Source organism: Parastagonospora nodorum (assembly GCF_000146915.1).
Source record: "Parastagonospora nodorum SN15 chromosome Unknown scaffold_24, whole genome shotgun sequence".
Lineage (NCBI taxonomy): Eukaryota > Fungi > Ascomycota > Dothideomycetes > Pleosporales > Phaeosphaeriaceae > Parastagonospora > Parastagonospora nodorum.
In genome coordinates this window covers 150,494-163,281 of record NW_001884572.1, presented here as the reverse complement: position 1 = coordinate 163,281, position 12,788 = coordinate 150,494, and the positions used below count along the sequence as shown (strand labels likewise).

The 12,788-nt window shown below is 52.7% G+C and overlaps 7 protein-coding genes across 7 annotated transcripts; 2 read left to right on the top strand and 5 right to left on the bottom strand.

Moving 5' to 3' along the window:
- Positions 1-471: 471 nt before the first annotated feature.
- Positions 472-688, top strand: SNOG_12863 (hypothetical protein; the record flags this gene model as incomplete). Its single annotated transcript, XM_001803028.1, has 2 exons — positions 472-513; positions 641-688. The coding sequence occupies 2 exons, from the start codon at positions 472-474 to the stop codon at positions 686-688; spliced, it is 90 nt and encodes a 29-aa protein (XP_001803080.1).
- A 1,269-nt stretch (positions 689-1,957) lies between these two features.
- On the bottom strand, positions 1,958-2,400 carry SNOG_12862 (hypothetical protein; the record flags this gene model as incomplete). Its single annotated transcript, XM_001803027.1, has 2 exons — positions 1,958-2,026; positions 2,104-2,400. 2 exons carry the CDS (start codon positions 2,398-2,400, stop codon positions 1,958-1,960), a joined length of 366 nt encoding a protein of 121 aa, XP_001803079.1.
- A 1,153-nt stretch (positions 2,401-3,553) lies between these two features.
- Positions 3,554-4,946, bottom strand: SNOG_12861 (hypothetical protein; the record flags this gene model as incomplete). The annotated part of the gene is made up of 2 exons (XM_001803026.1): positions 3,554-4,720; positions 4,770-4,946. The coding sequence occupies 2 exons, from the start codon at positions 4,944-4,946 to the stop codon at positions 3,554-3,556; spliced, it is 1,344 nt and encodes a 447-aa protein (XP_001803078.1).
- A 626-nt stretch (positions 4,947-5,572) lies between these two features.
- Positions 5,573-6,126, bottom strand: SNOG_12860 (hypothetical protein; the record flags this gene model as incomplete). Its single annotated transcript, XM_001803025.1, has 2 exons — positions 5,573-5,835; positions 5,886-6,126. The coding sequence occupies 2 exons, from the start codon at positions 6,124-6,126 to the stop codon at positions 5,573-5,575; spliced, it is 504 nt and encodes a 167-aa protein (XP_001803077.1).
- An 857-nt stretch (positions 6,127-6,983) lies between these two features.
- On the bottom strand, positions 6,984-8,201 carry SNOG_12859 (hypothetical protein; the record flags this gene model as incomplete). Its single annotated transcript, XM_001803024.1, has 3 exons — positions 6,984-7,703; positions 7,939-7,976; positions 8,069-8,201. 3 exons carry the CDS (start codon positions 8,199-8,201, stop codon positions 6,984-6,986), a joined length of 891 nt encoding a protein of 296 aa, XP_001803076.1.
- A 379-nt stretch (positions 8,202-8,580) lies between these two features.
- SNOG_12858 (hypothetical protein) lies at positions 8,581-9,648 on the top strand (the record flags this gene model as incomplete). Its single annotated transcript, XM_001803023.1, has 2 exons — positions 8,581-8,636; positions 8,757-9,648. The coding sequence occupies 2 exons, from the start codon at positions 8,581-8,583 to the stop codon at positions 9,646-9,648; spliced, it is 948 nt and encodes a 315-aa protein (XP_001803075.1).
- A 495-nt stretch (positions 9,649-10,143) lies between these two features.
- On the bottom strand, positions 10,144-12,763 carry SNOG_12857 (hypothetical protein; the record flags this gene model as incomplete). Its single annotated transcript, XM_001803022.1, has 3 exons — positions 10,144-12,244; positions 12,296-12,691; positions 12,741-12,763. The coding sequence occupies 3 exons, from the start codon at positions 12,761-12,763 to the stop codon at positions 10,144-10,146; spliced, it is 2,520 nt and encodes an 839-aa protein (XP_001803074.1).
- Positions 12,764-12,788: the final 25 nt, after the last annotated feature.

Sequence of the window (12,788 nt, the reverse complement as noted above, 5' to 3'; positions counted from 1 at the left end):
CCAGTAACCTCTTAGAATACCCGTTTGAGCGCTATTCTTTCTTTGCTCGTAGGACCTGGACTTCCCGACCGACACATACAATGCATTGTGCAACTTTCGTCCGTTCACGTTGTTTCTTAGTAATAGGTGAGGGCGATGGTCATTTTGCCGTGACAGAATTCTGCAAAGTTGTAATGTTTCGGAAACGGAAGTCCGCAACTCCGTTCTGTCGCAGAATCATTAATCGCCTTGGAAGATGGCATGATTTTTCTTATCAGAATTCTTTGTTAATAACCACGGCCCTTCGACGCTCAGACGCGTCACGCACTAGAGTTTTCCCGCCTTGAGCTTTACGCATTCCGCCCACTCGCTTAGTTGACCAGTTGTCCGTCAATACAATCTCGGTAAATCTATGCGAATGCTACCTGTCACGAGACGCTAAGATAAGTATTTATAATGCTACTTAGAGGAGATGTTGGACTGTTCCGTACCATGTTGGCTATTTTAACAGGATACCTGCGTCAGGACGCCTGCGTAAGTACACAGGAAGACCAGTTTGGGTTGCGACCTCAATCCTCCTTTCTCTGATACGGCATATGCTATTATACCATGTCGGCCCCGTCTTCAGCATGATATACACACTTCACTACGAGTACAACAGACGGATTACCTTCGTGCCGAAGGGCAGTACCTATCGGGTGCCGGATGATGAGGTCAGACCGACAACGGCCCGCACCCGCTCTGACTGACGTGAAGATTGTAGCCAGTGAGCAAGTACTAAAGATATGTGCGAAATCCGTGCACCTAGCGCCAGCCTTCAGATATTCTTGGCGATCCAGCAGATAGATTAGATGTAAGCGCCTGGCGCGTTCTAGTAAACATCTAGTCTCAGCAGCGAACGGTACTCCATGGAGCCTCATCGGCCTTGGTCGGTTTCGATCACATACTGAAGTATGAGTATAAGTCTATGGTCTCATCTACTGTCTTGACACATGTCTCATAGTCTGCCTCTACACAAAGCTTCTTTTCCCATACCATTTTTCCAGACATCGCAATCTTCTATTAAATTCACAACGATTACATAATCATGAAGTCATTCATCGCAATCATCGCTACAACACTTGCTATGCTGCCCGGCTCTACAGCTCAGGCTGTCGATATTTGCGGCATATGCTACGTACCCGGAGTCAAATACTTAGATCTCCGCTGTGATAATGGAGCAGTCAGTAGCTGCAGTTATACCTGTTATCAAGAAGAAGTCGACGCGGCTCGTGAAGTCTGCTGCGTACGTATTGTCGATTACGAAGCTTGATTTGAGGTTATACTAACATACAATCATTAGTACGCCAAAGCCTGCTAAGTGTCGCGGCTTCAAATTACAAGGAAAATCTACTGCAAAGTCATTAGACTTCAGGTCCTTGAGACGCCTTCACAGTGCTCCAAGAGGCTCTACTGCCGCGGGAGCAGCAGATAGCGAGCTTGCTGCCTCATTTCCGTTCTTGTACATATCGTTGCCAGGCCTTCTGTGTGTCGGGATCGAGTATGCGAACTTGATCGCGAAACGGCTTCTACAACCATACAATACAAGAAGGCATTTCCAACTTTAGATGGCCCCCATTCCCTGTCGTCTCTAGCCTTTCTTTCAGCCTTCTGGATGAGTTGCTTCTTCCCTGTCTGCCTGTACATGTACCAAGCACCGCCCAGCAGACCCAAAATGATCGCCAGTGAAATCGGACCTATAACTTTCCACACTGCTCGTTGACTAGTATTTCCAGCATCTCCAGTGAACTCGCGGACATTCATCCCGTAAATTGATGTGAAGAAAGAAAGCGGCGCCTGTGAATAAATGGTGAGCCAATTGACATGTAAACTCTCTAGGGAGGAATTCACATACGAAGAAAATCGGCGCGATGGTAAACATCAGTAGGACCTGCAACTGAGCTTCGATTGCTTCTGCTAGTTCTCGAGCTGCATCAGCTTACCTATGCGAATAGTGCGCTTCGTTAAGAGTTTCCTCTTTTTGTTGCAGGTCGAGCAGATCCTTGAGCTAGACGAGTCAGCCGCCTGCTTTGGTTTGGACACATATGTTGCTAGCGATGAACAGCATACAGACCATAAACTCACACAATCTTTTGTTCTTTGAGCATTCGCAGTCATGCGTTTGACCTGCTTCATGCAACTCTCCATGTATTGAGTGATCATTGTTGAAAGTTCCTCCGTCAGCAGTTTGTACCGGTCCTCTTCAGGTGCAAACCAATCTGAGTTGTCGAAACTCTTGACTGTTGTATCTAAAGTGTCCCTTTGCGCCTCGAATAGGTGGTTGATACTGTTGAGCTCGTCGATGATATCGGTCAATTCAAGGACGAGTTTGACTTCACTCTTGGTTTGAGATCCAACGATGCTGTTTGTATCGGACTCCATTTTCTTCTAGAAGTTCCGGAAGAAGTTAGTTTGCTCTTCTGTCTATCGAAGTTGAGGGCGTCAGTAGAGGATTAATGAACAAGGGCCATGGTGGACTGACTGCTTCTCCGATGACCGTACAGAAAAGGCCAAGAAAGCCAATTTGATCCTTCAGTCCTGACTCTGAGCATGACGCTGACAGCCCGTTCTACGATCAGCCCTAGTAGTTGCAATTGTTAGTCGCCCACTCGATGCCCATGCTATTTGCTTCGTTGATGATTGCTTGACGTAAATCCGCTATGTCTTCCAGATCTTTCTCAGCTGAACCCGCTTCTCCCTCTTTCCTAGAGAATGAAGTGAAGATACTCATCTTATTTTTATCAGGCGCATTCTAGTCTACGTCGCGAGTCTCTACAAGCCAAAGCCATAGTTGATCAACCATGATCATCTTTTTTCCACCTCGGGCGTCCTGAGGCGTATTCTTAGACACCACTTGATCCCGGTCTCTCAAAGATGTCTCAGGTAGACCCGCCCCCGCGTCAACTACGGCACGAGCCATGTTATGAGCTTGTCGTCTTATAGTCACTAAATTAAAAGGAAGCGACTTGTACGTTTCGAGGCACTAGACTTCAAGGTTGAGCAAGGAGTGTACGATTTGAACTGCTGCGGAGTATAATAGAGCAGCGAGCTAGTCTTGCGATATCACTTCGGCTTCATAGAGATAGTCATACCTTGCCGCACTTTACCAGCTCCGGTAGGACAACTTTCGTAGATACTGCCAGAGTTCACTGCCTTCAAGTCACCGTCTGGAGTTATAATACTGCTGTCTCTGATCGTATCGCGTGTTTCGTACGACCAGAACATTTACAATTACAAACCAAGAAGAAGAGAGGAACGGATAAACTATCCTCTCTTAACGGATCTGGTATTCAAAAAGGCAAACTCTAGCACGCAGCACATTCTGGGTACACCGTGATACAGCCACAATTCGGCAGCGCAACGCCTCGACAGAATTAAGCGCACGCTTTAAACGCTGAGAACTTAACTGGTGTGCAGACTACACCGAATTCCATCCCGAATCATCGGCAGAATATTGGCACTATACACGTACCCCGTGATATCTTCAATCAATTCATTCCACTAACACTAAATTCGAGCACCCCCTCCTTCTCACCTACCGCCCCCAAGAAAACTCATCCGCCCCCTCCCTCCACTCCTCAAACACTTTAACCGGAAACTGATCCGCCAAATACTGATACCCCTTCACACTCGGATGCAAGTAATCCCCACTATCAAACTCACTCTTCAACTGACTAGGAATCTTCGGATCCGCCAACCACTTATCAAAATCCACAACCTCATCGAACGTCCCGCTCTCTCTGATAAACTTGTTAACGCGCTGCCTAGTCCTTTCCCTTTCGGGATCGCTGTATGGCTGGCCGGTAAAGTTGCTCGGGGCGGAGAAAGGTGTGATGGTTGCGCCGAACACGGGGATGCCGTGCGCGTGGATCAGCGTGACCATTTGCTGGTATGCTTGGATGAGGTTGTCGTAGATGATCGCTTGAGCCTCGGGGGTCGTCGCGCCGGTGCCAATGTCGTTTACGCCTTCAAAGATCATTGCGTACTGGACACCAGGGTGCGCGAGTACGTCTCTGTCAATCCTGCCAAAAGCATTCGGGCCCAGGCCGTCTGCGAGAATGCGGTTTCCGCCCGCGGCCAGGTTGCCGAAGGAGATGTGTTTGGTGGCTGAGCTGCGTTGGAGGCGGCGGAAGAGCAGGTCGGGCCAGCGGTTGTTTTGGTCGGTTGTGGAGCCGCGACCATCGGTGATGGAGTCGCCGACGATGAGGAAGGAGCCGGATTTCTCGGGGGCCCAGGCTTCGATACTCGAGAGGAAGTACCAGTGGGCGACGGATTGGGCGGTGGAGTTTGTGATGGCGAGTTGAGGGGCGTCGACGGCGTTGCCGAATTGAAACCAGCTCGTGGTGCGAGATCCGGGGTGGGAGGTGATGCTGTTGGTAGTCTGACCAGAGGCAAGGTACATCGTTACAGTGACAATCTGTTGGCCCTTGATGGGGAAGTTGAGAGGGTCTGAAACCGCGAGGGCGCCATTGGGGACACGGATTCCCTCTTTACCGGAAAAGGTGACCTTTTGAACAGTCTTGGGCTGTATTTGATGGATACCGGCCGTGTTGTTGGCAGATAGAGCGACCGTGACGGCTGTGATGGGGAGGAACGAACCACCAAACACATTCGAGAATTTGAGGCGGATTTGTTTTGCCTCCGCTGTCACGAACAAGGTTTGGCGGATAGTAGAGTTGACAAAGACAGCACCAGTCTGGTTCTGCGGTGTGGGTTAGCAAGGATCTCAGTAAATGACACACATTACGTACAAATGGAGCTGGTGGCAGGTTTGCCGGCTCAGTGAGCTGAGGCATCGAAGCCCATGCATCGACCCAATGGCCATTGGCTGGATTGGGTCGTAGAGCACGCTTCTCAATTGCAACGACATCTCCATGCACTGAAGCTACAGCCCCCACAAGCAATACCGCGAGCCTTGAAAAGATCATCGTGCGGAATCCTTCGAAAGCTGGCGATCGTCCAGAGCTTCTGCCGCGTGGGCAGAGGCATTTTATAGTGGCTGCGGAAGAATTATCTCGGGTATGGGGAAAGCAACCAGGCTAAGTGAAAATACGAAGACAGTTTAGGTAAAGCTGTGAAAAGGCCTTGGAACCGTTACACGACTTGTACCTGGGGTCGCGTGGGGAAACGAGGAGATCTGCGGGGTGAACGGCTAAAGTGCGGAAGAACCGTTCCTGGTTGGTGGACTGGTTAAACATGACTCCAAGACTGCGGAACGATCGTAGCGCGCTAGGATTTTAGTGACGTTATGGGACCGGGCTCGTGGTTATAGTGAGTCCTGAATAGCCTCACTGTATTCCGGCGCTTCACGAGCTGCCAGAGGCATGGGGTGAGGAGAAATTCTATCGTATTCATGTATCATTGGTATCATCGCTATTTCCCGGTTCATGTGCAGCTCTGTACTGGTTAGAACCTTCAATACAAGGCAGAAGGACGATGCACACCTGGTGATTGCTGCAGAGGCCAAAATTAGAAGCCGTCCCTCCGGCGGATTCAGCGTCACAGGGTGCCTCCTGGATGCTTTCACGGCGTTGTGTATGCCCTCTTTGCGCGCTCAAAAATCATCGTCGTCGTCCGTCTTCTTCTTCTTCCGGCTCGCAGCCTTCTTCTTTTTGCCGCCGCCTTCCTCCATCGCGTCCTCGGACTTCTCGGGCGCGTCGGCGACTTTGGAGACGATCTCGTTCAGGAAGTCGAATTGCTCGTTGTTGACGACGGCCTGCTTTAAATGGAGTGTGTTGACGCGTTTCGAGTTGCGCGATTTGGCCTCGGCGGCGGCTTTGGTGACAAGAGAGATCATGAATAGCTCCAATGCCTTGGCTGCGACGCGTCAGTATTGTTTGTGGCAGAGCGAGGAGGAAGACGCGTACAAACCACGACTGGGGTGACCTGTGCAACTTTACCAACGTCGTCGTCGGCCTGCATGATGCGTTTTATGCGCGCGACCGGGAAGTGATTCTTGATGACGATGTCGTTCACGTTTGGCGGAAGCGTCGATCCCCCGCTCGATGTGCCATTGCCAGTCTCCGAAAGTTTACCTAACGCGACTGACTCGTCGGGCATATAATCCGCATCTTGCATGCTCTCCTCCTTGGGGACGCCGCGAGGCATGAACTGATTTTGTTGTTGTTGATGGCGTGGAGTTGGGGGCGGCACGGTTTTCGCAGGCTGCGTGGGGCTCGAGGTCGGTGTTATGGAGGGCGGGACGTGGGAGACGGAGCCGCGATAACCTTGGTGTTGAGGATGCAAGGGAACTTCTTCGGAAGTGTAGTATGAGGAAAGGTCCGGGCTTTTGGGAGCCCACGTTCCGTCCATTGGCTGGCGTGGGGTATTTATGTACGCTGCCTGGTAGCGTAGGGATCTGGCGCCCGAGCTGAATGATTGGGCTCGTAAGCGAGCAAACAAAAGCTTGAAGATGGGGCGGTGATGCAGCGTCACCAAAAAAAGTCGGGCGGTGAGAGGTTTTGGGCAAGGCACGGACGGCAGAAAGGGCAGGTGCAGTCGGGATTGTGGGCGGGGCAGGCACGACTTTTATCGTTAAGCCGCGCAGGGGGCTGTGACCGCCAAGCCCTGACGCACCTTTCCGCGACAAAAACAGTTCGCCGGGACTCGACAGCTCTGTCGCCATTCATCATCCACCATTCACCCCTCGCTTTTCGCAGCGGCGGATCGTGGATGGCGCGCAAGCAGTGGATGACGACACGAGCACGCCGGAGACTCCCTACGACCCCTACAAACGTCGAGGTGCCGGTTCTTGCTGGGCAATGACGAAACCCGGCCTCGGGCTGTGGTTGATCGGCGCAGCAGGAGCAGGCAGTCGCTGATGGTGAATAACTTGATCTAATCTGACACGTTGCGCGCCTTCCTTGTTCGGAGGCGCCTGCCAGGCCGCGCCTCATGGTTTTCTTTGTTGGGGGCCGGAAGCCCTCGGTCGTGGACATGGCGCGTTATATAGATCGTACAATCCATCACGTATCCTTCGTCAAGCTGCCGTCTTCCTTGCGCCCTTCTCTTTCCGGCCCCTCACGCAGCCACGTTTGCGCAAGGCTATTCTTTGGGTCATCCTCGGGGTACCCTCGCAGCCGCCTTAGGTCGAGCACGGCTTGTCGCATCCTGCGCGTGCACTCCTTTCTGATGCTGACAGCCTCCTGGGAGTACTTTAGTGCATCATTTAGTACACCAACCTCAAGCCGCCCTCCAGCTTTCTCTTCCTTCGCGCGCATCTGCTCCCATCGCCTGCGCAGGTCTCCAAAGACTTCCTCTGTATCCAGCTTTTCACCAAACGTGACCCTGACGTTTTTAAAGGGCCGCGGTATGAATCTTGGAAACTCGCGCGTCTCGTGCATGATATTGTCGAAGCCCTCGATGAAGATTGGTACGATGTCAGGCATCGGCTCGCTCTCCAAAATGAGCCGCGAAACTCCCCATTTGAAGTAGCGCATGATCCTATCCTCGGACTGATGAACCATGCCCTCTGGGAAGATGTGCACCCAGGCGTGTCGTCGGCTCACATATGCTGACGGCGCTGGGAATGTGTCCTCGCCGTTCGTCGAGAATGTAAGATGCCCTTCGCTGAAAGGATCGATAAGATCGGGGCTCTTAGGCGATGCGGTTGGCTTTTTGGGAGGATCGTTTTCGAGGAGGAACGGGCCGCGCGAGAGGAGACGAATGGCCTGCGTTATGGTGGGCTGGAAAAGACCGCCAAATGACGAATGCGCCGAGCGATGGGTAGGCAGTACTTGTCCAAGGGTGAAGAAAGTAGAGAGTCCTCTGTAGGATTGTCAGTGGGCGTTTGGGGTAGAGAGCGGGATTCGTACTTGTTCGTGAAGCATAGATCATAGCTTCCAAGTCCCCAGCGATGGTTGTCTGGGTCCAACATGTAACTGATCGGCAGTATCCCCCATAATATCGGATCATCCATACTAAAGACCATTTGTGAGCGCCATTCTCCGACTCTGCGACTGTACCTCAGCATAAATGTACGTACACTGAGATGTGGTTTGACACTGGCACATGTTAGAGAGCATCGTACGCTGCTACATTTGTCGCATACCAGTGATCAGCCCTCTCTCACGCCCATTAACGTCTTGCCGCTCGTCCAGCAACCTCAAGAACTTTTCCATCCCATGTGTTTCCACGCTGTTCAGGCCAAGGAAGCCTTTGCACAGCATTCCTACGGCGCCCATGACGACGGTGGATGCCGCCCGCCATGGCGCACTCGGGGCCTCAGGCTGCTCCTCTGGTCGCATTGAATGTGGTATGGGATTGTGGCAGACATGAAAGTTTTCCGATGCATGGCAATGACATCGTCAGGAACCGGAATCTTGCGACCAGGATCATAGCGCCTTAGCGCGGAGCACGGGCCCCCATGGCAATTGCAGCGGTTGGCTTTTTCCGAGCTTTACATCCACTTTGCGACGTGACTGGGGTGCTTCTAGAACTAACAACTATTCGTGCAACGCCTCAATCGCCCCATCAATCGTCACCTGATCATAAGCTTAGCGTTCAATCACTATCTGGAGTAAAATTGGTCATATCTCACGTGCAAACTACCTCAAAACCAACATGCCGCCTCCAAAGTCAGTCTTCACTTCGCATGAGCGAAATGCACTCAAAGATCGGTGGGGTTCGCAGGCAACACGTCTGACGAGAGATTCATTCTTGCCCTTTGGATCATGTCAACTATGCCTACTTCCCTCAGTAGACCCCGTATGCTGTCCACAAGGCGACCTATTCTGCAGAGAGTGCGCCATGACAAACCTGCTAGCACAGCGAAAAGAGATGAAGCGTCTGGAGAAAGTTATAGAACGACAAAAGATCGAAGAAGACGATGAGCGGATACGAGACGACGAGCAGGCCCGACTCCGAGCAATTGAAGAGTTCGAAGCTGTACAGGCAGGTCTCGAAGCCAAAGTCGGCACCGGATCAAGAGTTGTAGGCAGGCAAAACGGCAAGATCGTCGTCGAGCAAGACAACGATCCAAAGGCCGGGGACGCGAAAGGCACAAAGCGCAAATTCGAAATCGACGAGGAAGAACTCAAGCGCATTGCCAACGAAGACCGAACCAAAGCCAAGCGCACGTTGGAAGATGAGCGCAAAGCTGCAAAAGGCCAACTACCAAGTTTCTGGGTACCAGGCGAGACACCGGATCAACATCACAAGAGCGCGGAGAAGGCGAAGAACTCGCCAACATGTCCCGTCAGCGACCCGGAACATCCGCACAACTTGTCGCTCAAGGCGCTCACAAGTGTCAACTTCAACGAGGAAAAGTCTTCAGACACAGGCAAGACCGCCAGCACTTGTCCCGCGTGCAAACGTGCGCTCAGCAATAGCACAAAGGCCATGGTCGCTATACCATGCGGCCACGTTCTCTGCAAACCCTGCGTCGACAAGTTCTTGAGGCCTGAACATCGACATCACAGAGACGCACACGACTCCGCGCCCGAGCCAGAAACAGTGCATTGCTACGTATGCGACGCGGATCTGACGACCGTCCCAGCGACGAAGAAGAGCAAGAAAGACAAAGAAAAAGGCCCGAAGCCCGGACTCGTCGAGATCAGAAGCGAAGGCACGGGTTTCGCGAGCGGTGGGAAGGCGATGGTTAAAAGAGAGGGCGTGGCGTTTCAGGTGTAGAAGATATGCATGCTGGAATCCATTCCTTTTTTACGCGCTCTGGCGGAACTTGGTGGGCTATTGGAGAATATTTGGAAGCTGATGTATGAGCCTAGAGGATCCTAGGAGATTATGAAGCACTTTTCAGAGCGCTGGAGATGCCGCGAAGATCTACAGCTTGACGTGAGAGTCTTTTAAATGGCGCGCACGAATCTTTCCAGCTTATGGAGTCTTGAGAGGCTGGAATTTGGTCTTTTGGGGCGGGAACACAAGGGTTTTGGAGGGGAATTTTGACCTTTTGGGGAAAAACTTTGGCACCTTGAGGAGGGAAGGGCAAAGAAAAAAGTTTTGGGGGGATTTTACAGGAGGGTTCCGCCCCGGTTTTTTTGGGGGGGGAAAACGGGGTAAAATTTGGGAAAACCCCCAGAGGTTACCTCGTTATTACCAATCCCCCCCCCCCCCCCCGCCCACCCCCCCCCTCCCATTCCATCTCGTCAACTCCGCGATGATGCCAGGCTAGACAACGCCCTCAGCATACCGTTCCACGCCCCTCTTGATCTCTCTCACAATCTCCACCGCCTCGTCCGCTGTCTGCGCCACGAAGTCGTACCTCTTTGTCTCTCTCTCCTTGAAAACGAGCAAGCGGAACATCTTCGGGTGTTTCTTGCTCACTTTGCTGCCAACTACGCTGCTGAAATGTACTGTCGTGGTCTTGCCGCCTTCAATAGCGAACCCACCGGGTCGTGCGTTGCCCTTGGTTGTCTCGCCAGGCATGATATGGATGTACTCATTATCGAGGGCGAGAATGCGGGATGTCGATGAGGCGAATGACATGGGTTGTTTGCGCATGACAGCGTAGCGGCGGTAGTAATTTGTTGTGGTGAGTGCAAGGGCGGATGATTCGGCGCGGGCTGCGAGAGGGTGAATGAGGCCGTGGCCAGACACTGCCGCGTTGGTACGCTCGCCTTTCTTGGTCTTCTTGGGAGCGCCACCAGTGCTGATGATGAGAGGGGCGTTCGGCGATGAGGAGCCTGGTGAGCCTGAGAGTCCGAATACACCGTCACCTACGAAGCGACGACGCGATAGGTCAAGATCCATGCGGTTGCCGAGAGCTTCGACGGTACGATCTGTGGGCGCGACGGTGGTGCTGCTGCTGACTTTGAGGATATAGAGCGCTTTGTCGAGGCGCAGCTCGTGGCAAACTTGCTCGAAGACATCGGCAATATAGGTATCCGTTGTGCAGTTGATGGGTATATGTTTGACATTGAAATGTTCGTCGGTAAAGTGTATGTTGACAGTCTTCGGGAGTCCCGTCCGACTGGCTGCATGTGACGCGTTGACCGTGGGAGCATCTGCGAGTGCACTCTTATCTCTGCGGGTCGCTGAAGGAGCAAATGATGGTCCGGTGATGGGGTTGCGGAAGCTCTTTGCACGACTGGGTATAGGTTTCACGGGCTTCTTTTCCACTGTGCCATCTGCTGTATCATTCTGAGTCTCGAGAGCGGCAGCTGCTTCGGTACTATAGATGGGCGTCAATTTTTCGTTCTCGCCAATTTCCCGTGGGCTTGCTTCGACAAGAGCAAATTCGTCCCAAGGCTTTTCCCGAGCCCGCGGACGCATACCACGAGCGTTGTTGGAGGCGAAGTCCTTCAGTGGTTTGTTTCTCGTCAGAGGTGGGAACTCGTCATCAACTTCACCATCATCATACATGCGCATCACCCAATGGTTGACGTTCATCTTCTCCGCAGACAATGGAGGCTCAAGTTTCTCTTCCTGGTAACGGTGTAGTGCGTAGCCGATGGCCTCTGCCACGATTGGACCTTCGCCTTTGTCGTTGAACTTTCTGACCAAGAGCTCAAGGGCTTTGGAGGGCTTCGATGAGAACGGACAGTAGATCTTGAGGTAGATGGGGTTTTGTTGAGCCTCGCTAGCCGCATTCCATCTGGCGAAGCGTTGCAGTGGATTCGATGGCTTCTGTTCCTTGGCCTGCAGCGCTTGTGTGAGAGCGCTTACAGGTAAGATGAAGCTGATGGGTCTTGGTGGTGGCAGGGCTTGGAGAGTCGGCTGGATTGGCTCCTTCTTCTTTTTGGGCGACATGTTGAAAGAGGTGATGGCAGTCATGTTGTTGAGGGCAGCCGGAGGAGACGAGTCAAGCGCATCGCCGCCAGCTCCCATAAGAGAACCGCTATCGGCTGAGCCCGAGAATTCGGAGTCGAGTGAGCTGTCAGACTCATCGCCTTCATCCAGCGCTTCTAGACGAGTACTGCGCGCCTCGCCTTCATCTTCCTGGATGCGTTGAGCGAGCAGTTGCTTGTTGACAGCAGCTTTGCGCGGATTCAGCTTCCTCTTTCGGAAAGCCGAATTGTCGAATTCGTTTTCAGATGACATTTCGCTACTGGTGATGGTGTCTCTCCTGGGGCGCTCTTTGACAGTCTCCAACGTGCCTAGCGAGCCCCGACGTAATTCGGTATCTGGTGGTCGTGAGGGGGATGTGATCATGACGGACGGACCGTCGGCAGCCTCAGCAAGTTCGTTTCGCAGGGCAGAACCCCGTATAGGAGAAGAGCCAGAACGGGTTCGCAGTGGCATCTTGGTGAATTTGATCTGATTCGCAGGCCTTAGCCACCAAAGTTAGCATGACCAATTGACATGTGACGGATAGACGAACCGCTGCGAATCTTCCTCTTCGTCGCTCTCATCACTTAGGTCACTGCTGTCGTCCTCTTCGAGTATCTCTTTTCTCCGCCTGCGCTTCGCATTTAGGGTAGGGCCGACCGTGTCATTGCTTCCGCCTCCCGTAACCATGCCACCTTCTTCTTCATCGTCGCCAAATCCCTCGGGCGCCTTGAGACCAGCCGAACGAGGGGCTTGGAAGTATTCCGAGGTGATGGCAGTAGGAATAGGCGGGGAGTAAGTGCGCTTGATATCGGCGGCGTTGGGCACCCATCCTGCAGCGCGAAATGCGGGGTTATTCAAGACATTGGAGTTGACGTTGATCAGTCGCTCGCCTACGCCGTCTTTGATCGAGGAGAGGTAGGCGGTCCGTAGTTGGTAGAGGACGAAGCTGCGGAGGTTAGCTGCGGAGCTCGGAGGTGTCGCGGCGCGGGGCGTACTCTTCGTTCTGAAGGAGCGACATGGTGTTAGTTCCAAAGCTTCTGGGG